The sequence below is a fragment of the Tetrahymena thermophila genome (assembly GCF_000189635.1).
Source record: "Tetrahymena thermophila SB210 genomic scaffold scf_8254764, whole genome shotgun sequence".
In the NCBI taxonomy this organism is placed as follows: Eukaryota; Ciliophora; class Oligohymenophorea; order Hymenostomatida; family Tetrahymenidae; genus Tetrahymena; species Tetrahymena thermophila.
Genome location: NW_002476523.1, coordinates 105,612 through 122,106, shown reverse-complemented (window position 1 = coordinate 122,106; position 16,495 = coordinate 105,612). Strand labels below are relative to the sequence as shown.

The 16,495-nt window shown below is 21.3% G+C and overlaps 2 protein-coding genes across 2 annotated transcripts; both read right to left on the bottom strand. All coding sequences in view use genetic code 6, as the record gives it.

Annotated features, from left to right (window-relative positions):
- Nucleotides 1–2,828: 2,828 nt before the first annotated feature.
- Nucleotides 2,829–3,908, bottom strand: TTHERM_00633090 (hypothetical protein; the record flags this gene model as incomplete). Its single annotated transcript, XM_001010047.2, has 2 exons — nt 2,829–2,931; nt 3,559–3,908. 2 exons carry the CDS (start codon nt 3,906–3,908, stop codon nt 2,829–2,831), a joined length of 453 nt encoding a protein of 150 aa, XP_001010047.2.
- A 1,317-nt stretch (nt 3,909–5,225) lies between these two features.
- Nucleotides 5,226–12,505, bottom strand: TTHERM_00633070 (REJ domain protein; the record flags this gene model as incomplete). Its single annotated transcript, XM_001010045.4, has 9 exons — nt 5,226–5,315; nt 5,410–8,160; nt 8,472–8,673; nt 8,741–9,242; nt 9,339–11,409; nt 11,819–11,957; nt 12,114–12,291; nt 12,347–12,421; nt 12,481–12,505. 9 exons carry the CDS (start codon nt 12,503–12,505, stop codon nt 5,226–5,228), a joined length of 6,033 nt encoding a protein of 2,010 aa, XP_001010045.4.
- Between the last annotated feature and the right edge of the window lie 3,990 nt (nt 12,506–16,495).

Genomic DNA, 16,495 nt, shown 5'->3' with positions numbered 1-16,495 from the left:
TAGCTAATCTAAGCAATAGTAATCAATTAAATCAGGATCCTAACAAGCTTAAAAGGTAATTCCAATTGATTAGGTTTTTGTCTCGTTTTAAAATAATGCTGTAACAAAAACTTAATAATTCAAATTATAAAGGCTTTTAGATCTAGATTTTACATTGAAAGCGAATGGATTAGTAGTAAAATCTATTGATTCTGTCTTATTGTTTAATAAAATTTAAGACCTGTAAGTCGGTTCTATTTGATTATTAGTAAATTGTAAAAGGCAATAAACAAAATAAGAGAATATCGTAAGAACAATTACTATAGATATTAGTGAGCCTGTTATTGTTCCCTTTCCTCTTTTAGATCCTCTTACATAAAAATTAAACTAACTTTGAAATAAATCTAAGCTTGTAAATTCCATAAATTTTAATATTTTTTATTTTCTAAAATGAATTTCTTTGTTTTTATTTTTTTTATCACTTTTTTTAATTATAATTTTTAATAAAAAGTATTTAAGTTCTTAATTATTTAAAAACAAAATAAATAATTAAATTTATTTTGAGATAAGGATTAAATTATTTAAAATTTTTTGACTCAGTTTTAAATACTGAATGTATGATCTATCTTTATTATCTATTTCAAATAATATTTTTTTGACTCTATGTTAGATATCTATTTTTAATAATCGTATTTTTCAAAACAAAATTTTTAATAATTGTATTTTTCAAAACAAAGCACATCAAATTTATTTATATAAATTATTATATTTCATTAATTATTTTTACAAAAATTATTTTATCTATAATATTTAACATTAAATTTTATCTATTATTATTAAGAAATATCAAAAATAGCCAATTTATTTATTAAAGCTCATTATCAAATATTTTTATTATTTAATTAAAGGATAAATGTAAAAAATAAATGGCAAAAAGCTCTTTACATTAATATTTTAATATATATAATAAATTTAAATTTTATTTATTTATTTAAATAATTTTTTTTAAAAAATACAAAATTATAGAAAACCGCATCAAAAAATACTTAGAATAGCTCTTATAATTAATAAATCACAAATAATAAAACATTTTTAATTTTTTATAGATTTAACATATTAAGATTTACCTTATTATGATTTTGTAAAACTAGATAGAATCAATTTTTAGAATAGGTTACTAATCTTTTTATTTTTTTGAGTTATTTTTTGAAATTTAATTAAGATTACAGACGACTACCTTCATAACCCCTATTTTAAGAAGATAAATAAATTTTAATTGCAAAACCAAAGATTCAAGAATATTTTTTAAAAGAAAAAGTAATTGCTTTAATATTTTAAAAAAGTAGTATTTATTAATCTGAATTTATTTTATTTAATGTGATCTTTAAGAAAAATAAAATAAATAAATAATTGTCACCTTAATTCCACTATTAATGCAGTTAACCTAGAGAATTTTACAAGTTAAGAAACTAAAACTTTGATACATTCTTCATCAAAATCGCTGATTCAATAAATAAATATAAATATAATTTTATTTGTCTTATGTTGAATAGTTGTGAATAATAAATAAATAAATCTTTGATTTATTAAATTTTAATATATTTTTTTAATTTGATAGTTATAAATTTACTAGAAAGTGAACTTTAAAGTAGATAATTTTGAGCAATTTGCTAAAGAACCTAAAGAACTTAAACCTGATAATCCGATTTATTTTTTTCTATTTATTTATTAAGTAATAAAAATTATATTAATTTTAAATAAAAAAGTAAATTTAAATTATTTTAAACTTAATTTTTAATTGATAGAAAATAAAAAAAATAGCATTAAATTCTAAAAATTCTTTTACATTCTGTAAAAAAATTAATATAATAATAAATATATTATTTATATTGGAATAAAAAAACTATTTTATATGTCTACTGAAATAAATATCTAAAATTTCTTCTAAAAAAAATTCATCTTGTATATTCTTAAGTTTTATATATTGTTGAACGATTTAATGTAATTTTTATAAAATAGGTTGGTTATCCTGCATAAGAGTATTACTAATTTTGTTATAATATTTGATAGTATTTCAAATTATTTTATCAATTTAATTTATTATTTTTTTGATGTTAATTTTTATCAAAATTTTTATATTTATTAAAATATAGAAATATTTTTTTAGAATATTTAGAAAATTAACTAAAAAATAAGATTTTAAGACTAATTTATATTAATATCACGGTGAATACTTTACTCTAACCAAAATAATAATCTAATATCTGTATTTTTTGAAGCAAAACATCAATATTTTATTACTTTTGATAAAATTAAAAGAAAAACGAACTTAAATATTCTTTAAATTTCTACTTTTTCAATTTGAAAACGTTAGTTATCTTATGAATTAAAAAACCTCTTGATTTGAGAGAAATATTAAGTTATTAATTATCAAAAAAATTTCTTAAATTTTTCATATTTATTGTAAAAAAATTTTAATAATTCTTATTTATCATAGAATAAATTAATAATAAGTTTTTAATCAAAAGCATCTATCGAGCTTTTTTTTTAACAATTTTTTTCAAAATAAATTGATAATTTTTTGTAACTTAATATATTTTTAACCACGGTTTTTCTTTTAAAATCAATAATATAATAATTTTTCAATCAAATTATGTATTTATGAAAGATATTTCAATATTTAAAAAACACATTTTTATTTTTAAAAATCTAAATTATAGTAAAAATAAAAAATTAATATTTCTTTAAAGTAATTAAATAATTATAACAATAAGTAAAATTTATAAAAAAAGTGAATAATTTTTATTTGAGGTTTATTATAAAAAATAAAAAATGCCTTCAGCATTAAATCAATCACCAAAGCTACCACAACTACCACAGCTACGACAGCTTCCACAAGAATCACAACTGTCTCCTTCATTACCACCTTAATCATTATTATTATTGTTTTTACTTTTGCGACAAAAAATAATATAGACAATCCCTATTTGAGATAACAGATACTGCTTGATGAAATTTTATTTCTATGAAAAAACACCTGTCTGCTAGACTAAACAAATAAAAGTGAGTATTGTTATTATTAGAATAATTAGTCCTTAAGTAGAAACTAATTTAATTTTAAAATAGCAAAAATAAATAGCTAAAGCTCCACCTATAGTTTTCAAATTAAGTACTAAACATCCAATAATAGTAGCTTTTTCTTTCATAATTATAATAATTATTATGGAATTTATAACATGCACTATCTAATTAACAAAAAATATTTCTACTGATTCTAGATACAGACAAAGAAGCTAAGTTCTAATTAATTTAAACCCAATAAAAAGTATTAATAAGGCTATTAATATTTTTTATTTTTTAGAACAAATAAAGATTAAGCTGAATAAATATGCGCAAAATTCAAGTCCAATAAATATAAATAAAAGTTCCTCTATGTTTTTTGGGGATATATTATTACTAATTTTTAAACTGGGTATATAGGTTAACAGATCAAGTACCTAAATATTAAAATTCAAATAAATGTAGGATTTTCTTTGAGTTAAATAATAATCCCTATTTTTGTTTGATGAATCAGATTACTATTATTATTAATTTTCTTATGTACTTTTATCTTAATTTGCATTAATTTATATTTCTGGTTAGTTTTTGTCTTATTATTTATGAATAGTTACTATTTCAATCATTTCTTATTTTGCATCTTGACATATGTTAAATTATTTTGAAGACATATCTTAGAAGAAATTATTTTGAATTTTATCATCACATATCCCAATTTAATATGGATGTTATCTTTCATAGGTTTGCGAAAAAGCAGCGCTTTGTTTAGAAAAATCTGAATATTTATTTTGGCTGGTTTGATTTTCAAAACCTTATGACTCTTAGTCAATTATTTTATTATTAATATTATTGTTATTATTATTACTATTCATTTGATATAAAATATGTTTTTTTAGGTATTGAAATCGATATTTTAATTAATATCGTAATTAATTCATTAAATATAATTTGATTTTTAAAGAGCTATTTTTTGACTTAAAACGAGATATTTAATATTATTTATATGATCTCACACTCGAATATAGTTTTCCAATAAATTGAGAAACTAGCTATTTTTTGACTCAAAACAAGATATTTAATATTATTTATATTATCTTACAATTGCTCGAATATCATTTTCGAATAAATTGAGAAACTGCAATAATTATTATAAATATTAGAATTATAAATTGTAATTAGATTTTCAATAACATTGTTTAGATATTAAATATTAGAATTAATTATTTTAAAATGATGCAAATAAATGAATAAATAAAATAATTTATTGTTAATTAATATGATTCAATTAAAGTGAGTTTTTATTTCAGCATGAAAGTTTATGCTTGTTGGATTCTGATATAATTAAATAAAAAATAGACAATTTAAATTTAAATATAAATTTTACTATTTTAAAGTAGAATAATGACAAGTAATTTGATCTTAATATTTCTGAATAGTTTTTAAATAAATTTTCTATTATTTAGATAGTATCATAAAAAAACAATAGAAAATATCATGAATTCGAATTAATCCGTTCTTAGAGTTGTGAAAAATTAAATATTTTAACATTTGATTTTCGAACAATAATATTAAAATATCGCATTTTCTCAAACCCTCAGATATTTCCTAATTCCAGGTATGAAAAATATTATTAAATTTTTTATTTTTCAAAATAAAATCTTTTTTCTGACTTTTTTAAGAGGAAATTTTGAGAAAATTAACATTTTAAACTTAACAGTAATATTATTTTAAATATAAATAGATTATAATAAATAAAAACTAGCTCAATTAAAAAAATGTGTAATTTTAAAACAAATAATTATAAAAGGTGATATTTTTAAAGTGTTAAACAAACAAAAAATATAAAAATAGAAATTTGGCTCAAACATCAATATTAAGTATTATTTATTTTAAATCAAATAAATTATACAATTTACCAAAAATGCTTTTGGGTTGATTGCATTTAATGTATTTTTGAATCAGCAAGATCATGCAAAATGATTTGATTAACTCTATGAAAACCATTTCAGTTAGAAAAGATACTATAAATAGGATTATAAATTAATTAGACTCACTTGGAGTTTTACCACTAGATACTGCTAAAATGACATAGTAATAACCCAAGCTTATTCCTATTTGCAAAATTAGAGATACTGTTTTACCTATTGAGCCTTTTTTGAATGTAAATATAATTCCAAAAAAAACTATCTTCATTAATGAGCTGTTAATAATGGCTATTATTACCTGCTAAATGAGCATATTATAACCTTAGAATAATATTGAAATAACTAATGTGTGTACTGTTTTTAGATAAAGCATAGTGAATCTTAATGGTCGTTAAAGGATTTCATCAAAAATGTAAAAAATACTAAAAAATTAATGAAAAATTGCTACCTTTTTCGCTTTAGGAAGTGACAAATAAACAATGATTTTTTAAGATTCATTTTCATCTTAAACTTCTTTTATTTAGGTTTATGAAGATGTTTGAGTTTTGATTTTTTCATCACTTTTAGAACTTGATTATTATTTAATTACTTGTAATTAATTAGATTCAGCCTTCTCTTTCTTCATTTAAATATTTTGTTCCTCTACTTGCTTCAAGTTTTTTCGGGTTTGCTATATTTATAGGTTGAGGAATTTTTATCTTTTTCTTTTTCTATTAAAATAACTACCTATTTTTTGATCAAATGGTTATAAAACCTATTGATTTTACTAAATTTCTGCTTATATATTTTCATGACTTTTAAGTTAATAAGCAAAAGGAGAGTTCTAGAATATATCGTTATTTATCATTTAAGAATTTTCACAAATGTTTTAGTTAATTTCATTCAATTATTATTACTACTCTTATACAATTTGTTATAATTCATTTTATTATTATTCTTGATTATGAACTTTTGAGTATTATTTTTTTACTGTTTATTTATCTAATAATTTTCCAATTATAAATAAAAAAATTTCAACCAATGTGAACATTAACAATAGCCAAAATACTATATACATATAAAAATTCTCAAAGCTTGCTATATTTAATAACCCTTATTCTCCAAATGCTGTCTACAGATTTTTATTTTTTAAGAGTAAATCATCAATATCTTCAATGATAGTTGTTGGTTTTTAGGATTCACAGAAGCACATGTAATTCTTTTAAGTAATTTTATGGATATCACAATTTGATTTGCTCCATGAGAGATTATTTTATTATATACATGTCATATTATACAACTTACTAGAATTTGTATTATCAAACTAGTAAACAATACTTGACTGGTTTAAAACTGTTTAAGAAGAAGAAGAAAAATTATAAATCTATGGTGATATTAATTCATTCTTAGAGTAAGTGAAGTTTTAACTAACATTTTTGAATTGCTATGTATACACCTAAAAATCTGAAGTATTTTCATAAATATTTTATTTATAATTATTTCTTGAAATACTAAATACACTAGTCTAATTCACAGAATTGTCATTATTTACAGTTAGAACATATTAAAATAGGTTTTTTTATGTTACTTTATCTGATAAAAGTGTGGACAAGCTGCCATCTAGAATAATTTATCCTTAGTTTGGTAAACTAACATTATTAAGCAGATTTCCTATCTAAATTGATATTTTATCGTAGGACTCAAAATCATTCTATGAGTTATTACTTTATAAACTAACACTTGAGTTTAAGATTTTAAAAGAATCTACCATATTTTAAATTTGAACATCATTATTTTATTGTAAATGACTAAGATTACTACTTTGTATGCTTGAATTAGTATTCTGTATTATTGTTTATAGTTAATCAAATATTTTATTTTTCTATGTGGAAACATTATTTTAGTATGATGAGCTAAAGAGTACTTATGATAACTAGGCAGTTACTTTGTTAGCAAAAGTAGATAAAAGAGAGAACTTAGGTATTTATAAAGACAATTGCTATATATTTTATATCAATAGGCTTATTAAATCATTCAATTGATTTGAAAGTTAATAGCTTTTACTGATGTCTTCTGCTATAATACTTAAAGTTACTAGTTAGTTAGTTATTTAAATATTTGAGCTCTATAAAGCTAATGAAGTAAGTTGATTTACCTGTTTATAATATTCGTCAGCTGATTTATTCTAAGCTTAAACTTATATTATAGAAGAGGTATTATAAACTCCTAGGTAAGAGTCCATAACCTGTGCCATAATAACTAGATTTCCTTTAGGTAGTACTGTTTAAATTGAGCTGTTTATTGTCTAATCTTATATTTGTCTTCTTAATATATTCCAAGGAGAAATTAATTCTAGATTGGCATCATCTGCACTATTGTAATAGAAGAACTAGTAAGTTAGAGGAAGATCTTCATCTATACAATTCAAGAATTAAATTTAGAAGATGGTTTCTAGGGCTATACCTTATTAGGGATTTATATTTAGAACACAATTATGAGGGGGAATATTAATTTAAATACTAATTGTAGACAAGCTTGGCATAACAAATAATGGATTATACACAGAAAATCTTATTTAAAGTGTTGGCTTTGAGGGATCTATATTCTAAAAATAGTTCCAAATTCTAAATCTAACTTGGAAATAATCAAATTTGATTGCTGCAACTGGATTATTATCATATAAAATAGCTCCTGCATAAGACAAATAATCTGATGAAATGTTTTCACCATAAACTATTTAAAAATTAAGATCATCATTCAAATTAATTTTTCTGTTAGTGCTTGTTGCTGTTTATAAAACATTTAGTGGTGGAATATCTAATTCTGTGAATATACATGTAGTGGTGAAATTTGATTGCCTATTATCTTTTTATCCAACTACAGTAATCTAAATTGCAGTGTATGGCTAAAATGTTTTAGCAGGAAAAGTAATATTACTGGCTCCTTGTGGCAATTAAATCTATTTATTCTAATAATCATAGCAAATATGGTCAATAGAGGATAGACTAAAACACTTCCAACTAAAGTTGATATTTTATGAGGAATTTTGATCATACATCTCATAATCCCTCGAATCTGTATTTAAGACCATCTTATTTTGATAGCCTAAAACAAGACTTGAGCCTCCTATAATTTGCAAATATAAATCTGTAATTTAAATATTAACTGATATATTTTGGATGGCAGTAATCTTACTATCTGAACTCAAATTCAAAATCAGCTATTTTTTAAATTGAAGAATTAAAACCAAATGAAAAATTAAAATAACATTTGAACATTTTGAAGAAATATATTTTAAATTTGAATATTAAAATTTAATATCATTTTGTTAACAATATGGGAATGTTATTCAATATTTAGAAGGTATTTTTTAAAATTATGTTTTTTATAATAAAAAATAATTTCTTTTATTGCAAAATTAATTAAAAATTTTTAGAAATATTATTTATATCTACCAAAATAAACTTTATTTGATAAATTAGTTTCAAATTTTTAATGATTGTTTCATAAAAATATTTATAAAAAATTTACACTCATATTAAATGTTTAGTTAGATGCTAAGGAGTAAGGAAGAATATCATATTGAAAGCTTGATTAATTATATTGACTTAGGCTTTGATTTTAAAGCTGACTAGAAACTAGTTGTAAATCTACAGGCTCATTAAAATAAGTTATTTGGCCTAACTCACAGATCTCAACATAAAACTAAAAGTAGAAGCTCAAACTCATAGATCTTTTTATTTTTTTAAGAATAAATAATAATTATAAATATAATTCATTCATTATAGAGAAAAATCAACCTATAAATTGGTGGATACTTAGATTGCTAATAGTTGGCTCTTATAAATTTTTATTTTTGATAAATAATGGTGAATGTTTAAGAACCAGTTTAGTTAACCTTAAGTAAATAACTAAACTGTATTGTAATATTAATGTTAGGAGGTATGTATTTAGAATTTATAATTAAAGAAGTATTTTTATTTTAGCTTGCTTTTTATAATATCTACTTTATAGCCTCTTACTGTTCGTTGCTTATAGAGCCTACTATTTGATTTAAAGTCCAATTTAGACTCATAAATTTTCTTCCTGCATCATATTAAAGATTATAAAGAGTTATATTTATAGAATTACAACTGTTTTCTATGTGATTATAGCTAAATAAAAGTTAAGGAACTCCTGGGGGATCTTAGAAAGTAGTATTTCTATAAAACACATTAATGAAATCAGTACTGTAATCTATAAACTGCAGCTTATTTGGTAAAAAAATAATAGAATTATTTTCCATTATTTTTGAAGAGTCGCCTATTTATCAAATTAAATTAAATTTAAAATAAAAATTAAATTAAATTTTTTATAAATTTAATGAGTTGAATTGAATATTTTATAAAATTAAATTACTTAAATTAACCTAAATTTAATTTCCACTTATTTGGCATTAAGAATCTAACCCAAGCATGTCTAAAGTTGATTATTCAAATATCTGTGAGCACAAAGACTAAGGTGTATTTGATATGATACTCACCAAAGGAGATCCAAAATCGATAGTAAGCGATGGAGAATAAGCACTTAACCTTGCATCAATTACGGCAATATTTTTATAGCTGCATTAGTAAAATATATCCCTTTAATCATTTTTATTTTAGCAGATACAATGATTATTTGAATCTAATATTCTTGTTTCTTTATAACAAGTCTTACATTATTTATTTAAAATCTATGATTAATCACATAGTTAACAGCTTGGGTAGCAGGGATTGCATTATAGGCTCCAATAATATTAGCATGAATCACATGTTAGTGAAGTAAAATTACTTTAAAACCCATTCGGACAAGGGTTAATACAATTTTTGTTGTAGAGAAAGCTGTTAGGGTAACAACTTAAGCAATTGTTAGAGTCCTTTCCATAACAACTTGCACAACTATTATCACATAATTCACATTATTGGAGTAATAAATTAGCAAATTAGTTGTTATTACAAGACTATACACACTATTTTGAAGCTTACTAATAATATAATCCAGAGTTACATGTTAAACAATTATATTAAGTAGGACCATCACATGTTTTACAGGTTTAATCGCAAAGGCATTGTTTTGTGGATTAATTATAATAAATTCCAATATTGCATGATAAACAACTATTAGAAGTAGGACCATCACAAGTTTTACAGGTTGGATCACAAATACATTGTTTTGTGGATTAGTTATAATAGAGTCCAATGTTGCAAGATAAACAACTATTAGATGTAGGACCATCACAAGTTTTGCAGGTTGGATCACAAATACATTGTTTTGTGGATTAGTTATAATAAAGTCCAATAATACAAGATAAACAACTATTAGAAGTTGGACCATCACATGTTTTACAGGTTGGATCACAAATACATTGTTTTGTGGATTAGTTATAATAAATTCCAATATCGCAAGATAAACAACTGTTAGATGTTGGACCATCACAAGTTTTACAGGTTGGATCACAGATACATTGTTTTGTGGATTAATTATAATAAATTCCAATATTGCAAGATAAACAACTATTAGATGTTGGACCATCACAAGTTTTGCAGGTTGGGTCACAGATACATTGTTTTGTGGATTAGTTATAATAGAGTCCAATGTTGCAAGATAAACAACTATTAGATGTTGGACCATCACAAGTTTTACAGGTTGGATCACAAATACATTGTTTTGTGGATTAGTTATAATAAAGTCCAATCATACAAGATAAGCAACTATTAGAAGTTGGACCATCACAAGTTTTACAGGTTGGATCACAAATACATTGTTTTGTGGATTAGTTATAATAAAGTCCAATATTGCAAGATAAACAACTATTAGAAGTTGGACCATCACAAGTTTTACAGGTTGGATCACAAATACATTGTTTTGTGGATTAGTTATAATAAAGTCCAATATTGCAAGATAAACAACTATTAGAAGTAGGACCATCACAAGTTTTACAGGTTGGATCGCATATACATTGTTTTGTGGATTAGTTATAATAAATTCCAATATTGCAAGATAAACAACTATTAGAACTTGGACCATCACAAGTTTTACAGGTTGGATCACAGATACATTGTTTTGTGGATTAGTTATAATAAATTCCAATATTGCAAGATAAACAACTGTTAGATGTTGGACCATCACAAGTTTTACAGGTTGGATCACAGATACATTGTTTTGTAGATTAGTTATAATAAATTCCAATATTGCAAGATAAACAATTATTAGAACTTGAACCATCACAAGTTTTACAGGTTGGATCACAAATGATGCATTATTTTAAGGTATTATCAAAATATAATCCTGGATTGCACGTTAAGCAATTACTTGAGCTAGGACCATTACAACTTGCACAGTTCTTATCACAAATTAGACACTAATTTGATGCATGCTAATAATAAAACCCAAGAGAACATTATTAGCATATTTAATTATAATCACATGAGTCACAATTATCTTAGCACTTTTTATAAATTTTAAGTTAATGTTTTTTAGTGTAAATCATATTTATAATTTTTAAAATTTTGCTTGGTTAAAATTTAAAAAATCAGCTCAGATTTTCAGAAAAATATTTTTTTAAAATTAAAATCAAAAAAAATTTATTATGCTTTTTCTAAAAATACTTATTTGGTCTATTAATAATTTTAATTTATATATTATTTATTTTTTAATTAATTAACCAAGGTTATATTATGCCTCATTATATTAATAAATTTAATAATTAAATTTACCAATTATACGCTTAGAAAAAATTAGTTAAGATAAATTTGATATTATTTATCAAAGCTCATATTAAATGGAGTTATTTTAATTGTTAAGCTATTTATATATAAGCCTGCTTAATACACAGATTAATAATTTTAAGAATAAACCTAGTTAAATTAATCAATATATCCCATAGCGCTTAGTTTACTGACATTATTTATTTCGAATATAGATTTTAAATTATCGTTTGGAGGATATTATGTATAAAGGTAATAAAGTAAAAAGTAGGAATATATCTTTCTAGTCCTAATTTATGTATAAAAATTTATAAATATCAAATTAATATCTTAAAAACAATTGTGAATTTTCTTTAATATTAAAAATAAATTAATTTGAAATATTGATTAAGAAAAGATTAATATCTTGCTAAAATAATATATGTTTTATTAATAATTTTTTTACGAGTTATATTGTATTTTTATCTCACTATTTGAAGTACAACTACTACCTGTTAAGTAGTATTGTTAGTCATATGAATATTTTTCTGAATTTAAGCAATACGTATCTTAGAAATATTATTTCATGGTGTTTTAATCAGATTGATTTGCGGGACCTCCGTAATTAATTAAGCAAAGTCTAACTTAAGTTTATAAAAATGAATTAATAATTAAATAAATAATTCATAATAAGTTTACATTGAGGATTCTAATGATCAATATTCACATTAGTTGAGCAATCGTAAATAGGAACAGCATATAAGTGTTTTATGACTAATTAATTATTGAAATAAATAATTTTTTTTACATAAAATATCAATCAAAAATTTCACTTTGTAAAATAATCAAAAGAAACATTCTGATTTTCTAAGTTTTTGTTGTTAATTTCATTTTCAGGAAATTTAGATTAATAATTTTTTTTGATTAACTAAATTTATAAGATTAATTGATCTTTTATACCATTTAAAAGTGAGTATTCTAATATTAGTTACCAAATAATAAAAAATAAACTAATGCCATTTGAATTTATCTTAGCTTAGATTTTAATTTAACTAAATAAACCCCTCTAAAACGGTTTTTAGATGTATGAATCTTAAAAATAACCATATTATTAAGTGAGATATTTATTAGAAATGTTGGAGATTTAAAAGTAGCAGTAAATAGTTGGAAGCCTTCGACTTTAAGCCGCTCATTATTTTCTATAATTACAGAGTATTTTAATTCAAATTAAGATTGTAACAAACTACTTCTACCCAAATTAAAATTAAAAGCCACTCATTATTCCAATCCTTAATCAATCAAAAAATAGTAAATTAATTTGGTTCATTATTAAGATTATTACCCATCATTTCATCTTATGGGATATCTACAAGCTTTTAAACTAGTATACATAAAACATTTTCAATAATTTATAATTTAAATTAATACTTAAAATAACATTTTAATTGCAATTATTTTCAAATAAACCGTATTAGCACCCTAATAGTCATAATATATCTATATTTTAAACCTTCTCATAAAATAATGTGTTAAAAATTGTTACAAACAAAAAAATAAATTTAAGTTATCTATATTAGCTACAAAACCATATAATTCATAGTTCTCATATATTTTGAAAAAATTAATTTTTGGTAAAGAATCTATTATCATCATTAAGAAGAAGAATTTGATGATTACAGATAAAAATCGATTTTCTGATTATTTCTTAAAACCAATCCAACCTTTAATTTTTGAAATAAAGCTGTAGCTATTACATAAAAAATAAATATATTGATTTAAATAATTTCCGCTCATTTTTAAAACATTATTTTATGATTAAAATAATTATAAATCTGCAATTAAGCATTGGTCCTAATATATTATGATAATATGCCATACATATAATTCAATTCTAGTGTTTCTTATTTTTGAGAATTAATATTGATGAATCATTCTATTATTATTACTAAAAATAATTAGATAATTACAGTTAATAATCAATTAATCTGATTATTTCTTAAAACCTAATCCTTCTTTTAATTTTTGAAAAATAAATCAATGCCTATTGTAAAACTAATCAATATATTCATTTAAATATTTTCCTTCAATTTTTAAAATATATCTTATTTTTAACACTTTTATATTATAATTCTTTTATATAATTAGTAAAATTATTAAATAATATCATTTACTTTTTGTCTTTTTATTGTTACTATCATTTTTAACTTAAAGATACAACCATATAGTTTATTTAAATTTTAAAAATATATACTTGACATAAAATCCAACGAAAGATTAATAAAAATGGAGGTAAATAAAGCATACTTATCTAATATAGTAGTAATAGGCATATTTTTTAAATTTCATAAACCTATTTAAAAATTAAAAGCTGAATAAAAAGAATTGTTATTTTTAAATTAGTAAATTAATTATTTAAAGATGATGAATAAAATAGTAGCTTAAAAAGGAATAAAAGCAATTAAACTAACTCTCCACATTAATGAAGATCAAAAAAATCTATTTTAGGCTTTATTTTGATTCCACACTAAATAAATATCCTCTATTTTTAAGCATTAATTTGAGGAAAGGCTAGAGATTTAAAAATGGCTTTAGTTATTTTTATAAACGAATAATTTTAAATGATTGATTAAGTTTTTCTAACTTTTATGCTTGAAATTAAAAAATTATTCAAACAAGAATTATTGATTAAATAGAATAAATATCCATAATTTACACAATAAAAAACCATCCAACTATTTATTAGGAGAAAATTAACATATTTATTTGGTTCTAAATTAGAGATCCAATAAAAAATTTCATATTAAGTGATATTGATATTCTAATCATAAACGCTACCCTATACCCCAGATAAGCGCTAAGGACGGAATTACTGAGTGAGCCTAAATTTTTAAATGTTTAATTTTTATTCCAGACCTTATAACTAAGCATGATAAATTTCTTTACAAAAGATAGAGATATTTTTTTATAATAATTAGATATTAAAGTATTTAAAATTTTCAAAAACTAATATATAAAAAATTTTATAATAGTTATAAAATAACAATTTTTGAGAAACTTGCCAAAAAATAAATATCACCAATAAATAAAAGAAGAAGCTGCTAAATAATCAATTTAATAATAAAAATTACAAGATTATAAGGAGTCTATGAAACTATAGTTAGAAAATAAATTTTAAAATACATTGATTAATATTGAATGAGAGATATTTAATCATGACAAAATATTAAAAAGAGTCCTAAATTTTTATTATTAGAAGATTAAACATATGTTTGTTTGTTATAATTAGCCACTCTAAAAGAATTTAAAATAGTATAGAAAAATTAATGATGTTTTTAATTATTAAACAGAGTTTACTATTATAGTTTATATATTTGTTTTTGCATTACTATCAAACATAATATACACATATATAGAGGGAGTTAAAATAATTATTTATTGATTAAATTCTTTAGTTCTACTTATTTACGTTTAAATAAAAATAAAATATGAATTCACCCTAAAAATATAATTAAGTTCATCATTAATTAAATTTATATACAATTATGCAAATTGAACTCTTTTTTCTTAATCATCTTCTATTAGAATTTAGAAGATTTAAATTTTATAGGGAGTTAGCTTTAAATCTTCTCTTAAATATTGAGAATTATTCCTACATATATATATACCTACAGTAACTGACATCTTCTTATTAATATATTTAGGTTATCACCAAATAATGTTGTTAATTCTTAAAATGCATTTTATTTATCTCTTTTCACTTTATTGATATTAAATTGGATTTCTATTATCTAAATAGGCAGTTAATCTAAATATCTCTACTGTATTATTATTTATCAAAAGATATCTAGATGCTTAGTTATACATGTATTAAATTCTCCTTGCTCTTTATACTAAGGTGGCAAATGATTTTAATTATATTTTTCAATAATTATCTACTTTTTTTAATTTAAATAAGGCTACAGATTTTAACTAATTTTTCAATTTGTTTTATTTTATTTAATAAATACTTAGTTCTTATAATATATAAAACATAATAAATAATATTTACAGGTTTCTTTAATTTAATAGTTTTATATTTTTACATAAAGATTTGAACTAACACCCTAAGACTCATTTTGTTTTTGTACAGACTATATTTAGAAATATTAATAAGTTAATTATTTTTAGAATTTAATCTATTAAAAATGTAAGAATTACTTTATTATAAATCTTTATGATATATATATTTTTTTTTGATCTATCTCTTGAACAAAATATATGATTTTTTAAGAAAAAATATAGTAATTTTTAAAGAAGTAATTTAATTTTCATTAATTTTTAGGATGAGCTTTATTAAAATTTTGAATGAATAAAAATTAAAATATTTTTTATGAAAACCATAAATTATAAAATTAATTTTGTATATTATAAAGTGAATTTATAAAATTGCTTCTTATACAATTAATATTTATTTTTATTATCTTTTCTCAGTTTTCTTCATTTTAGCTAAATTTAACTTTTTTCTTAAATATTCTTAAAACAGAGATTAATCCAATCCCTACATCTAGAATTTATAGAATTGAAGTACATACATGTTATTTGGGAAAGCAGATCTCGCAAGCTATATATTATTTAAAATTATTTTCTAAGTATCGCACTGTAAACTATACTATAGTAGTGAGCTAATAATATATATTTTTAAATATAATTTATTTATTTTTAAAAAAAAATAACACCTTTCCATCAAGTATTTAAATAACTCCATACTTTGATCTAAGTTGGAGTTAAGTAATAAAGTTATAAATTGTTTTAATAAAAACTATTATTGTTATTATATTACTTTATTTAACTCTAAAATTACTACAAGGT